The sequence below is a fragment of the Hemiscyllium ocellatum genome, chromosome 10, assembly GCF_020745735.1.
Source record: "Hemiscyllium ocellatum isolate sHemOce1 chromosome 10, sHemOce1.pat.X.cur, whole genome shotgun sequence".
Lineage (NCBI taxonomy): Eukaryota > Metazoa > Chordata > Chondrichthyes > Orectolobiformes > Hemiscylliidae > Hemiscyllium > Hemiscyllium ocellatum.
Window position 1 is genome coordinate 68,528,605 of NC_083410.1, and position 13,738 is coordinate 68,542,342.

The window sequence follows — 13,738 nt, forward strand, 5'->3', positions numbered from 1 at the left end:
CTATCTCGGGCAACCGAATCAACACCGGCATTTACTATAAACCGATCGACTCCCACAGCTACCTAGACTACACCTCTTCCCACCCTGCCCCCTGCAAAAACGCCATCACATATTCCCAATTCCTTTGTCTCTGCCGCATCTGCTCCCAGGAGGACCATTTCCAAAACCGAACAACCCAGATGCCTCCTCCTTCAAAGGCCGCAATTTTCCCCCAGACGTGATCGTCGATGCTCTCCACCGCATCTCCTCCACTTCCCGCTCCTCCGGCCTTGAGCCCCGCCCCTCCAACCGCCACCAGGACAGAATTCCACTGGTCCTCACCTACCACCCCACCAACCTCCATATACATCGTACCATCCATTGTCATTTCCGCCACCTCCAAACACACCCCACCACCAGGGATGTATTTCCTTCCCCTCCCCTATCAGTGTTCAGAAAAGACCACTCCCTCTGTGACTCCCTTGTCAGGTCCACACCCCCCACCAACCCAACCTCCACTTCCAGCACCTTCCCCTGCAACCAGAAGAAATGCAAAACTTGCGCCCACACCTCTTCTTCCCCCCCCCCCCACCCCCCCACTTCCCTCCAAGGCCCCAAGGGATCCTTCCATATCCGCCACAAATTCACCTGCACCTCCACACACACCATTTACTGCATCCACTGCACCTGATGTGGCCTCCTCTATATTGGGGACACAGACCGCCTACTTGTGGAATATTTCAGAGAACACCTCTGGGACACCCGGACCAGCCAACCCAACCACCCTGTGGCTCAACACTTCAACTCTCCCTCCCACTCCACCAAGGATATGCAGGTCCTTGGACTCCTCCATCGCCAGACCATGGCAACACGACGGCTGGAGGAAGAGCGCCTCATCTTCTGCCTAGGAACCCTGCAACCACAAGGGATGAATTCAGATTTCTCCAGTTTCCTCATTTCCCCACCTTGTCTCAGTCAAATCTCTCAAACTCAGCACCACCTTCCTAACCTGAAATCTTCTTCCTGACCTCTCTGCCCCCACCCCCACCCCGGCCTATCACCCTCACCTTGACCTCCTTCCACCTATCGCATTTCCAACGCCCCTCCTCCCTACCTTTTTACCTTAGCCTGCTGGACACACTTTACTCATTCCTGAAGAAGGGCTCATGCCCGAAACATTGATTCTCCTGCTCCTTGGATGCTGCCTGACCTGCTGTACTTTTCCAGCAACACATTTTCAGCATTCATCTTGAGAGGGATAGAATATAAAAGCAGGGATATACTTCTGAAGCTTTTACAGGCTCTGCTCAGACCAAATTTAGAATATCGTGAGCCAGTTTGGACCCCATACCTCAGGAAGGATGTATTGGCCCTGAAGTGGGTCCAGAGGAGGTTCATTAGAATAAACCCAGGGATGAAAGGCTTAACATAAGCGGAACTTTTGAGGTCTCTGGGACTATACTCAATGGTGTTTAGAAGGATGAGGGGGGAACTGATTTGAAATTTACAGAATACTGAACGCCCTGGACGGAGTGGATGTTGGTGAGATGTTACCATTGGCAGTAGAGATGAGGACCTGAGGGTACAGCCTGAGAGTAAAGGGGAGAACCTGTAGAACAGAGATAAGGAGAAATTCTTTACCAGTGAGTAGTAAATCTGTGGAATTCATTGCCACAGAAGGTCATTCTGTATATTTTAAACAGAGATTGAGGATTTCTTGATTGCCAAGGGATTTAAGGTTATGGGGAGAAAGCAGGAAAATGAGGTTGACAAACCTCTCAGGAGGAGTTGAGTGTATTGCTGGAAAAACCCAGCAGGTCAGGCAGCATCTGAGGAGCAGGAGAATAAGCCCTTCATCAGGAATGAGGCATGTGGGTTGGGGCTGAAAGATAAATGGGAGGGAGATGGCAAAGGTAGCTGAGAATGTGATAGGTCAGAGGAGGGAGTGATGGACAAGTCCGGAGGGCAGTGCCAAGTTGAAGGCACTGGGATAATTTTTGCAGGAGGGGAAATGAGGAAGCTGTTGAAATCCATATTTATCCCGTGTGGTTGCAGGGTCCCAAGGCTGAATATGAGGCATTCCTCCTCCAGGCGTTGGGTGGTAACCATTTGGTGGTAGAGGAGGCCCAGGACTTGCATGTCCTTGATGGAGTGGGAGGGGGAATTGAAGTGTTCAGCCCAGGTTGGTGGGTGCAGGTGTACCACAGATGTTCTCTGAAACTATCCACAAGAAGACATCCTGTCTCCCTGATGTAGAGGAGACCACATTGGATGCAACGGATGCAGTCGATGACATTGGTAGAGGTACAGGTAAACTTCTGATGGATGTGGAAGGATCTCTTGGACGGAGGTGACGGGAGTGGTGTGGGCGCATGTTTTGTACTTCCTGCAGTGTCTGAAGTATCAAAGTTAGTGAAGACACTCGTACTTATTGAAGGAAATGTGTACTTGGGATTCTGAGGAGGTGTTTCCTGCTTTCCTTTTTGGCTGACCTGGTTGTGTCAATGAACATAATCTTAGTTGGAGAATTTGAATATTCATGACCAACTGATGAATGCAAAACCTTCACCACCACTAATGTCAGAAAACTCGATCAATCTGAAACATCGAGAACTTAATAGCAAATGTTTAACCTCCCACCAATTGGGAAACATAAATTTGCCTCCTGGCATTCCCCACCCACCCACCTTAACCCCATGTGGACCTGGAAAATTCTGATTTTTGTGAAGAATATGGGATTGTTTTTTGTTTGGAAGCATAGGAGTAGAAAAGCATAGAAGATCTGCTAAACCCTTTAAAATTGTTAAGACCCACTGGAGTATTGTATCTGATTCTCACTTAAACACTTTGGAGAGGATATAGTGCAAATTTACTGGAGTAACACTGGGAGGGGGGTACTTTTGTACGTATTTTGATTCAAAGGTTATATTGCTTTGACATGGATAATATACATACTAAGTGAATGATGGCAGCCTTCCATTTTTTTGAAAATATCTCAATTTATATATTTGCATTTGCTTTGACTTTTAAAACCTGATCATCATTTGTGCTTTCAGTTCATTTTTTTTAAGTTTGCTTCTATTCTACTTTCCCTTACTTTTTCCAGATATGAGAGAGAGAGTGTCTGCATGTATTCAGGTGCATTGCTGTTATTATTGAAATATTATCTTTACATTTCCAATGCATAAATTATAATTGTTGATTAAATGTATTTGAAAAAATCCTCATGTTAATAGTGCATTTATAAATTTTGTTTTATCTGTGTTTCTGCCATAATATTAAAAATCATGTCAATTTTGCAGGACTCAAAATCCAAGGAAATAAGTGAATATTGTGATAGTGGAATTGATGGCGTTACTGCAGACACAAGTTCTCCTTCCCAGGTGTCAAGTTTACTGTGGTCACCTGGCTTCAGCTATACATTGCCACCGAGAAGTAACTCTACCAATGCAGTCGGTAATGACGTCTTGAGACAGAGCATTTATGAAAACTTCATGCGAGAGTTGGAAATGGGTCATATGGAAAATGCAGACCAGTCTACAGGAAGTGAGGAAACCAGCACTGATTCCTTCAGCTCTTTAGAACAATTGGATTTATTGTATGAAAAAGAACAGGGGTTTGTGCGAAAGGCTGGCTGGTTATCTTTTAAACCTCTTATTACACATCAGAAGGAGAGAAAATTGGAACTTGCACCCTGCCGAAAGTGGAAACAGTATTGGATTTCTCTTAAAGGTAATTACTGAGGGAAAAGAAAATGATATATAGTATCTTACTGTATTTTTGGATTAAGTCTGACAATTGGCCTTTAATCATATGACCACGTGATGGATACATTTTGAATCCAGATGCCGTTGGGTACTCCCCTCCGATCAAGAGCACTGTTTTGTTTCTAAGATGCAGTACTTAAACCTGCTGTCAGTAATCCCAGTGTAGTCAAATGCTGGCTGCAAGCTGTAACATAACTTCTGTCCCTTTGCTTATTAGTTCTCGAGACACTTGAGATCGACATTTGTATTAACGTTTTAAAGCATTTTCTGTGTCTCTATATTTTAATAATCCATGTGCCTCCATCCATTTCTCACTGATAACTACATCCTTCTGCAAAATATTTCACCAGGGATACCAGTTTTCCATTATTTCGGAAGTCCTCTTTTCAAAATGAAACACCTTTTAACTTTTGCCTGCATTTTAAGTTCATTCACCAGTTTTGTCTATTTGTTTATCTGTTACTATATTTATAAATGTATGCTTCTATTTCCACAGCTGCCTGTCATTTATAACATGAGCAAACTTGGATACGTAGCTTTCCATCTTTTCATTTGTGATTAATAAATACACTGAGTCACAAAGTTGCAATACAGATTCTTGTGCAACATCAAGAATGACATCCTACCAATGAGACTACCTATCCATTATTCCTATTCCAATTCTGCCCTCTGCAGTTCAGACAATTTCTTAACCAGATCAATAATTTTGTGGGAAAAATAATTTCCTAAGAAATTGATTACCTTTCTGGCATAAACTACTCTGGCTATCCTAATGTATATGGAAGAACAAAGAAAGAACAATGCAGTCCATGAACAGGCTCTTTGGCCCTCCAAGCCTGCTCCACCACACATTGCCCTTCCAAACTAAAACTGTAATAAACATAGGTGGGGTTGTTTATTGAGAAATTTTAACAAAGTGTGATTTAAATATTCCAATGCTGTCAATATCTTTGAAAATGAAATGTTTGAAGCAGTGTCATTTAAAAAAATTATTCTGTAACCTGCTTCGAATAAACATGTAAAGCTGATTTATGGTCTCTTCTGGTTTAGTTGTATCTGTGAATTTTTGGTTAATGAGCTGAATAATGCCTTGTTACCAAATCTCTCTCAGCGTAGTATTTAATACACAGGTCTGGTCTTTTAATTAAAAATATTGGCAGAAACACTATTATGGTTTTTCAGCCTTGTGTAGCTTTCAAATCTGAATTCTGTTGCACTATCATACAGCGGAAAAATAAGAGGTCAGTACTCTGATATAAATTGCTAAATAGGAACTGGATTAGGCCTTTCAGCCCATCACGCCTGCTCCTCCATTTAATTGTATTATGGTTGATCAGATCCACATTTGATTGATTTAGCTCCATGTTTGTTCCAAATCGCATCATTTCTTTTTGTTAAATAAATACCACCTCTTCAAGAATCCTTACCATTTGGGCAAGTGTGCTCTAGGATTAAAAGTGCTTCCTAAACTTTAATTTCTGAATTGCATATCCACATCTTTTAAGACTATTTTTTCTGTTCTTGATTCTTCCCCATCAGAGGAAGTACTTTTTCTGAAACTTTATTACCAAATTATGGTAATGTATTGAACACCTCAAACAGATCACCACTTAGCTCATGTGATCTGAAGTCTGAGATTAAGTTCAAGCAGTTTATCTTCAAAGCGTAGCCTCCTAACATTTGGGGTCATTTTAGTCAAGCTGCACCACAGATCCACCATTATATTTCTCCCAAATTCTGATATCCACAATTAAACACGGTACATTAGATAAAGTTTGGCAATGGTTATAGATAGCTGCAGGATGATTTCCTGTCCTTTGTGTTTCAGTTTCCTTCAGATAAAAGCAAATATTTCATTAGGCGTTTTGTACTGTTCATTAGCTGTGTGGTTAGATTGCCAAATTTCTACAGGATAAAAGAGAGACCATCTGGGGTATGCTGTTGCAAGTCTCAAAAGAATTATCGAGGCAAATACATTTTTCAGTTCTTGGCCTATAACTTTAAGTACATATTCAATATGTGTCAAATGCAATGAGAGTTTCCAACTCTACCAGACTACCAGGAAAGGAATCATGTAGTTCCTAGTTTCTCACTATTTAGGGAGTACTTTGATTCTTCCTTCCTCATCCCAAAATAAATTTTCTCACTCTTAGCTATTTTGAATTCTCTTTGGTTTGTCCACTGGATTAATCTGACTTTATTGCTTTTGAACTCTTCTTTATGTCTGGGCTATTTATTCTCCCTCCTAAGTTGGTGCCATCTGCAGAGTTGGATATGCAATTCCGTATTCTGGTATCAGTCATTCATGAAAAGAATCTTCATGATGGCTCAGTGGTTAGCACTGTTGCCTCAGTTCTAGGGATTGATACCAGCCTCTGGTGACTGCGGAGTTTGCACATTCTTCGCATGTGTGCATGGTTTCCTCCAGGTGCTCCAGGTTCCTTCCTTACAAAGATGTGCAGATTAGGTGTACTGGTCAGGATAAATTGTCCATAGTATCGAGGGAAGTGTAGGCTGGGTGAATTAGCTCCAGGAAATGCAGGGTTACGGGGCTAAAGTAGGGAGTTGAGTCTGGGTGGGATGCACTTTGGAGGGTCAGTGTAAACCCAATGGGCCAAATGGTCTGCTTCCACATTTGTAGGAATTGAATGATGCTATAAATGCCGCAATCAGAGTATCTACCTCTTATTCATAATCTATTTCCCATCTTCCAACAAAATACTAACTTAAATAAAAAGGCTATTTCTGATTCCATGCTGATTTTATTTTTATTCATTTGAAATCTTGGTGTTACTTGCTGGATCAGTGTTTATTGCCAATCCCTAGATGCCCATGAGGAGCTGATCCATTATGCCATTACAGTCCATTTGCTTTAGGTTCATCTATATTTTGCTGATTATCCTTTGTGTGGAACCTGTATTAAGTGCATTCTAGAAGTCTGTATTTGATAGTATCCATAGATTTATGTGACTTGGAAACACAATCAACTAGATTTCAAGGAAGTATTTTGGCTCTCCATTAAACTTGCCAATGAATTATGCAAAATTAAATTTCCACTTGACAGCAACCTAGGCCCGTTAGCCTCCTATTTATTTGCAAATACTTAACCCCTCTGGCAAATAACTAGTCAATATAAATTTAAGTTTTAATTTGGTTTCCATCACTTTTATAATTTCAAAAGTATTCAAACTCGAGAGTTAGACGCATTAATGACTTGATGTCAAAGTACTAGGCTGTAGTGACACAAAATAATTTGACAAATGCATTTGGATAATAAAAATGTCTGCTACACCAAGTGAAGGAATAAATAACTTTTGTTCTATGTACTTGCTGACCCCAAAATACTTTGTCTATTTTGGTCAGTGTTTTTACAAGAAGAACAAAGAAATGCCCATATTTTGTAATGATACCAAAACAATGGACATAAAAATGCAAGTTTAGATTTGAGTTTTGGAGGGAAGTCTACAGGACTTGGTGAACTAATTGAAATGTGAAGTTTTTTTAAAAAAAAGTATCACCTAATAGTGAAGGCAAGGAACTATTAGGTTTATTTACCTCCATGTAATTTTCTGTTGTTGGTTTATAAAACAGATTTGTAGAATTGGTATTTCACCAAACATGCATTTTTTTTCTCTTCTTTTCTTAAAGGTTGCACCCTACTATTTTATGAAACCAGTGGGAAAAACCTCATGGAGCAGAACAGCGTCCCCAGATATGCTTTATTTGCCGAAGATAGCATAGTGCAGCCTGTACCAGAACACCCCAAGAAGGAAAATGTGTTCTGTCTCAGTAATGCTTTTGGGGATGTTGTCTTATTTCAGGTTTTTCCTTACTATTTAATTATTTAATAATGTGGCTCACCCAAAATGCAAAGGTACCTATAATGGAGAGAAGAACTACTGCTAATATTTACAGTTTAGATTTAAAATGTTTTATTTAAAAACTTAAAAACAACCTGTGAATCCTTAATGTAAAATTTATCATAATGTCCTTCATGAATGAATGACTTCATGGGTTGATTGATCAGAAATTAAGGAATCTAATAACATTATTTAGGGAATCTGCAAACAAAATCTAGGGAGGCTAAATATTCTTCTCTCTGGATATAGTATCTTAATCCCTCCAAATATTTTGAAATCTTTTCAGAATTTAGATATGTACAGTCGCAAATGTATTGTAAAATAGAAGACTGAATGTGTTTACAATAATATGACATAATTATGGTTGTAATGAAAGTAAAAATATGAAAGATTGATGCAAGAGTATTAATCTGTAAACCATATCAAAGAGTAAGTTGACCTAAAACTGAAACACTTTGACAGCACGTTCTTCATGAATTCCAGTTCTTAAAGTCATAACATAAAAGTCATGTTATTTCCTTGGGGGGAGTTTGTAACTTGAGATGTTTCTTCATTTGATATTTGGTCTGCCACATCAAATGCCAGTGAACGTCAACTTATAAGCTAGAATTTTACAGCCCACTGGAGGAAGAATGCCATGTTGGGGAAATGGAGGCTGTACAATTTGGTGCTATACTGACAGTGCCCTGGTGCCAAGGCACTACTAATGTAGTGGCCTGTGGGTGAATTGCTTATTAGCTACTTAAGAGCATTCTTCGCCACTATTAATTTTATCAACAATAGACGAGTATGACACTGTCCAGCATGTTAGGTGAAACCTGGTGAACTAGTGGCTGGGCAATGCCTATTTTTCAAGTTCTCTATTTCCATCACAAGTGTCTCCCCTCTTTCCGCCAACCTCCAAGGAAAGCGCTCTCTCTTCCCATGTACCCACACCCTTATTTTTCCCTTCCTCTCCAACCTTGTCCACCCTGACATCCTGGACCTGGTGAAACCCTGAGCATTGCTTTTTCTAGGCTTCTTTGCTGAAAGCCTTCATTGGGGACTATAACAGTCCCAACAATAACCACCAATCCTAGTGGTACTGCTGGCTTTCTGATTATCCACCACCTTGCTGTGGCAGGATCTCTTTCCCAATCTCTATGACTCTAAGTGGAAAAACATCCCATATCAACTTCAGCATAAATATCTAGCATTAAATATTTTAAGTTGTATTTTGTTCATATTTCTATTTTGCCATCTATTTGGCTTTATGCTTCTATCATCAATTCAATTCTTAGTCATAGTTGACCAATTATATCTGTTCTCATTAATTAAAGTGATGGAAGTACAGTCGAGCAGCACTTACTCAGCAATAACCTACTTATTGACGATCGGTTTGAGGTCTGTCACGCATTTCCTGACTTCATTACAACCTTTTTTTTTCAAATGTGGACAAAAGAGCTGCACTCAAATGAGATTCACTGCCCTTGATATCAAGGCAAAGTTTAACTCAGTGTGGTATCATGAAGCCTTAGCAAAACTGGAGTCACTGGTAATCAGGGAAAACTCGCCACTAGTTGGAGTTGTACCTACTCAAAGAATAATACTTGCAATTGTTGAAGGTTCATAATCTAAGACATGAGTTTCACAGGGAGTTTTGAATTCTCAACCATCAGTGGCTTCATCACTGACCTTCTCTTCTTCAAAAGGTAGCAGTTTGTTGATTGCACAATAATAAGCATTATTCAGATATTGAAGTAGTCAATGTTCATACGTAACAAGACCTGTGCTATTATCGCAGGGCTGTTAAGTAATGTCCTGGGGACATAGGTTCAAATCTCACCACACCATTATAAAAATCTGGAATTAAGAGCCCAATGCTGATAGCTGTAAAAGCCCATGTGACTCACTAGTGTCATTTTAGGGAAGGAAACTGCCATCCTTACCCAGTCTGGCTAACATGAGATTCCAGACCTAAAGCACGGTGGCACAATGGTTAGCACTGCTGCCTTCAATTCCTGCCTCAGGCAAGTCTCTGTGTGGAGTTTGCACATTGTCTGTGTGGGTTTCCTCCCACAGTCCAAAGATGTGCAGGTTAGGTGAATTGGCCATACTAAATTACCCATATTGTTAGGTGAAGAGGTAAATGTAGGGGAATGGGTCTGGGTGGGTTACCCTCTTCAGAGAGTCGGTTTGGACTTGTTGGGCCGAAGGGCCTGTTTCCACACTAAGTAATCTTTTTAAAAAAAAAAGCAATGTGGTTGCCTCTTAAGTGTTCTGTGGACAATTAGGGATAGGTAATAAATGGTGGTATAGTCAGTGATGCCTTCATCCTGGGAATGAATTAAAAGAAAGTTTAAAGTATTAAGGTCTAATTATTCTGTCTGATTTCTAGGCTACAAGCCAGACTGATCTCGAAAACTGGGTTACAGCAATACATTCTGCCTGTGCATCAGTGTTTGCAAAGCAACATGGGAAAGAAGATACAGTCAAGCTACTAAAAAATGAAACCAAAAACTTCATGCAGAAGATCGATATGGATGGAAAAATGAAGAAAATGGCTGAGTTACAGCTGTCTATTGTAAATGATCCCAAAAACAGAAAAGCTATTGAAAATCAGGTATTCCTAGATCTTATTGTTGACATCATCCTTTTGAAGGACTTCAAATTGCAAATTTATTTATTTTGGGGAGTTCATGCTGGATGGGAGCTCAAGATGCAAACTTTTATAATCAGCTAGTTCTTTGTTTCAACAGCTAATGGATGTGTACCAGCATTAGTGTTGTAATGCTGTACTTGTGTTTGATTGTGTAAAATGCTCTGAGCAACTTCCAAATGTGTTTAATGCTAGGAATCTTCAGAATGAATATTTGTTTCAGAATTTTTGCAGCTTCTAACTCCGTTCATGTTAATCCCTCACCTCGGTGCATAGTCTTTGGATTTTCAATAAATAGCCAAATGTCGAAGAGTTAAAGATAATAACTTACTGTCATCTTTTTGAGAAAGAAGGCAGGTTTGTCTGACAGGGCAACAGCCTGTACTAGGGGAAGGCGAAATAGGGTCCATAGCCAGAGTAGGGTTTGAACCCATGCTATTGGCAGTGGTCTGGTGTTATAAAGAGTGATGGTAGATATTTCAATTTGTTTTCATCATGTGGCTGATCATGAGTCTCTCTGCCTCTTAACACCTGGCAATGGCATCTGTTGGAAGGATATACAAGTTGATACTCAAACTTCTCCATCAAGTCCTGGAGTAGGACTTGAAACTGGAGTTTCTGTCTTAGAGATAGGATTGCTAACTGTGGCATCAAAAGAACTCTCTAACTTAGTGTCAGGGAAATTACCCTCTTGAACAGACCACACAAGCATGGACTTTGTGAAATTGACAAGCTGTTTATTACAAGTGGTATGGCTGGAAGAGAAATTGACTGGGCTGACACTGTACAGGGTTCTCTTCCTCGAGCAGTGAACACAGGCAGTTTGAAAGGGGTACAGTAATGTGGTGTGAATTACAGAACAATCAGAGTAAAACACTATGGGAGGACAATCAGCCGCCTGGTAGCAGCATTCAGTCCGTGTTTGATCAGGAGAATCTAATCATTTGTGAGAGTAGGTGCTAATGTCTCTCATCCTGGCATCAATGGGTTTCCATTGTGGTTAGTCCACAAGTGAGGTACCTTGGTGCCTTTCAATCTGAGCACCCTTTTTGGAGTTTCAGTATGGAACAATGCTGCCCTTAGGGCTTGGGAAGCAATTGTGCTTATTGAAGGCTAGGAAGTGGACAGTGAAGAAGGTTACCTCAGATTACAATGGAATCTTGACCAGTTGGGCGAATGGGCTGAGAAGTGGCAGATGGAGTTTAATTTAGATAAGTGCAAGGTGTTGCATTTTGGCAAAGCAAATTTTAGCAGGACTTGATGGTAAGGTCCTAGGAAGTGTTGCTGAACAAAGACCTTGGAGTGCAGGTTCATAGTTTCTTGAAAGTGGAGTCGCAGGTAGATAGGTTAGTGAAGAAGGCATTTAGTATGCTTGCCTTTATTGGTCTGAGTACTGAGTACAGGAGTTGGGAGGTCATGTTGCAGTTGTACAGGACATTGTTTAGGCCACTGTTGAAATATTGCGTGCAATTCTGGTCTCCTTCCTATCAGAAAGATGTTGTGAAACTTGAAAGGGTTCAGAAAAGAGTTACAAGGATGTTGCCAGGGTTGGAAGATTTGAACTACAGGAAAGGTTGAACAAGCTGGGGCTGTTTTCCCTGGAGCGTTGGAGGCTGAGGGGTGACCTTATAGAGGTTTATAAAATCATGAGGGGCATGGGTAGGGTGAATAGACAAGGTCTTTTCCCTGGGGTGGGGGAGTCCAGAACTAGAGGGCATAGGTTTAGGATGAGAGGGGAAAGATATAAAAGAGACCTAAAGGCCAACTTTTTCACACAGAGGGTGGTACGTGTATGGAATGAGCTGCCAGAGGAAGTGGTGGAGGCTAGTACAATTGCAACATTTAAAAGGCATCTGGATGGGTATATGAATAGGAAGTGTTTGGAGGGATTTGGGCTGGGTGCCGGCAGGTGGAACTAGATTGGGTTGGGATATCTGGTCAGCATGGACGGGTTAGACCGAATGGTCTGCTTCCATGCTGTACTTCTCTATGACTCAAAGTCTATTGTCAGGCTGTCTAGGGAAGTGTATTCCCCAGTCTGGAAGTTGCCTCAGTCACTTCCTGTTTGCTGTCTAGTGTCTTAGTTAGCCTGTTTGGTCAAGGCTGAGGCACTCTGAGTAGTTGCTGTTGTGGCTTAGGCAGACGTGGTTCCTTATGCTCTTTGTGGCCATGCTGTGGGTGGACAGGGTAGCGGATTTTCTCCCAAACTTTGTATCTAATATACAGAATACTGAATGACCTGGACAGAGTAGATGTTGGAAAGTTGTTTCCATAGCCTCAGAGTAAAAGGAAGACCTTTTAGAACAGAGATAAGGAGAAATGCCTTCAGCCAGAGAGTGATGCCACAGAAGGCTTGGAGGCCAGGTCATTGAGGTAGATAGGTTCTTGAGTATCAAGGGCTGTGGGAGAAAGCTGGAGAATGGGGTTGTGAAACCATCATCCATGATTTATTGGCGGAGCAGACTCAATGGGCTGAATGGCTTAATTTCTGCTCCTCTGCCTTACAGTCTCATTTCTGAATTGTATATGTCTTTTTTTGTGAACTACTGTATAGTAGATAGGTTCAGACAAATAATGTGAAGAAACATTCTTGTTCACACATGATACCATCTCTGGGTCACTCAGTAATGAATGGAAAAAACAGTTAGCTCCAAAGTAAATGCTTTGAACGTTTAACTCTTGATTGTTGTTTTTATGAGGAATATATTGCTTTAGTTGATTTCATAATTCATAGTGTCAGATGTAAAGGAACAAATCAAAAGTAAAATGCCACATCTGTGTGTTGAAGCAAAACCATGTGTAGCTTTCCCTGTGGCCCTGAGTCTGCACTTAAGTAATGTATGCTTAGTTCCTGATGACTGCCCTGTTATCTTACACTGCAACAAGCAGAATGATATGTTAAACGTGATAGCGTAAAGTTAATAGGGGAAATTGCTGTTTCATGATCCTCTTGTATTCAAACAGTTCTCTAGCATAATTTTTCTTAAATGTTGAAGTAGACAGTTGGCAGTCCTGTTGGGCACCAAATAAGTCTACTGTTATTGAAAGATAAATATCTTTCATGCCAGCCCATGAAAATATTTAGATCCACAGAGAAATTGATATAGCTAGACTAGCCAGAGTATCTCAATCTACAGGATTTCTCCATTAACGTCAAGTATACAATTTGAGCCAGTAGGATGTATATTTTAATACAATTTGCAGCTAGTTTTATAGCTTATTGTCAGAAAGGTAATGATAGAAAACAAACTAAATAATTTTTTGGGTGCAATTGTTTACCAAGTTCTGTAAGTGTTTGCTGCATAAATTTGTAATGGCTGTTGTGAAACTGCAAATGTTTTGATGCTTTGTAGTGTAGCGATGTTTACATTGAAATCTTTTTTAGCAATAACCCTAACAATGGGGCTTCTGTTTAATGAATTTGAGATCCAGATCCTTTCCTCTTTTGATTATTTTGCTCATATAATTGGTTTCTGTCATGCCATGGAGTATTA

General features: G+C 40.5%; 1 protein-coding gene across 1 annotated transcript in view; it reads left to right on the plus strand.

Annotated features, from left to right (window-relative positions):
- The window catches only part of LOC132819796 (rho guanine nucleotide exchange factor TIAM2), a 401,154-nt gene that overhangs the window by 181,698 nt on the left and 205,718 nt on the right, over window positions 1–13,738 (plus strand). Inside the window, exons 5-7 of the mRNA XM_060831569.1 lie at window positions 3,282–3,711; window positions 7,395–7,567; window positions 9,984–10,208. Of these exons, the coding sequence (XP_060687552.1) occupies window positions 3,282–3,711; window positions 7,395–7,567; window positions 9,984–10,208 (828 nt within the window). The remainder of the gene's footprint in view (window positions 1–3,281; window positions 3,712–7,394; window positions 7,568–9,983; window positions 10,209–13,738) is intronic.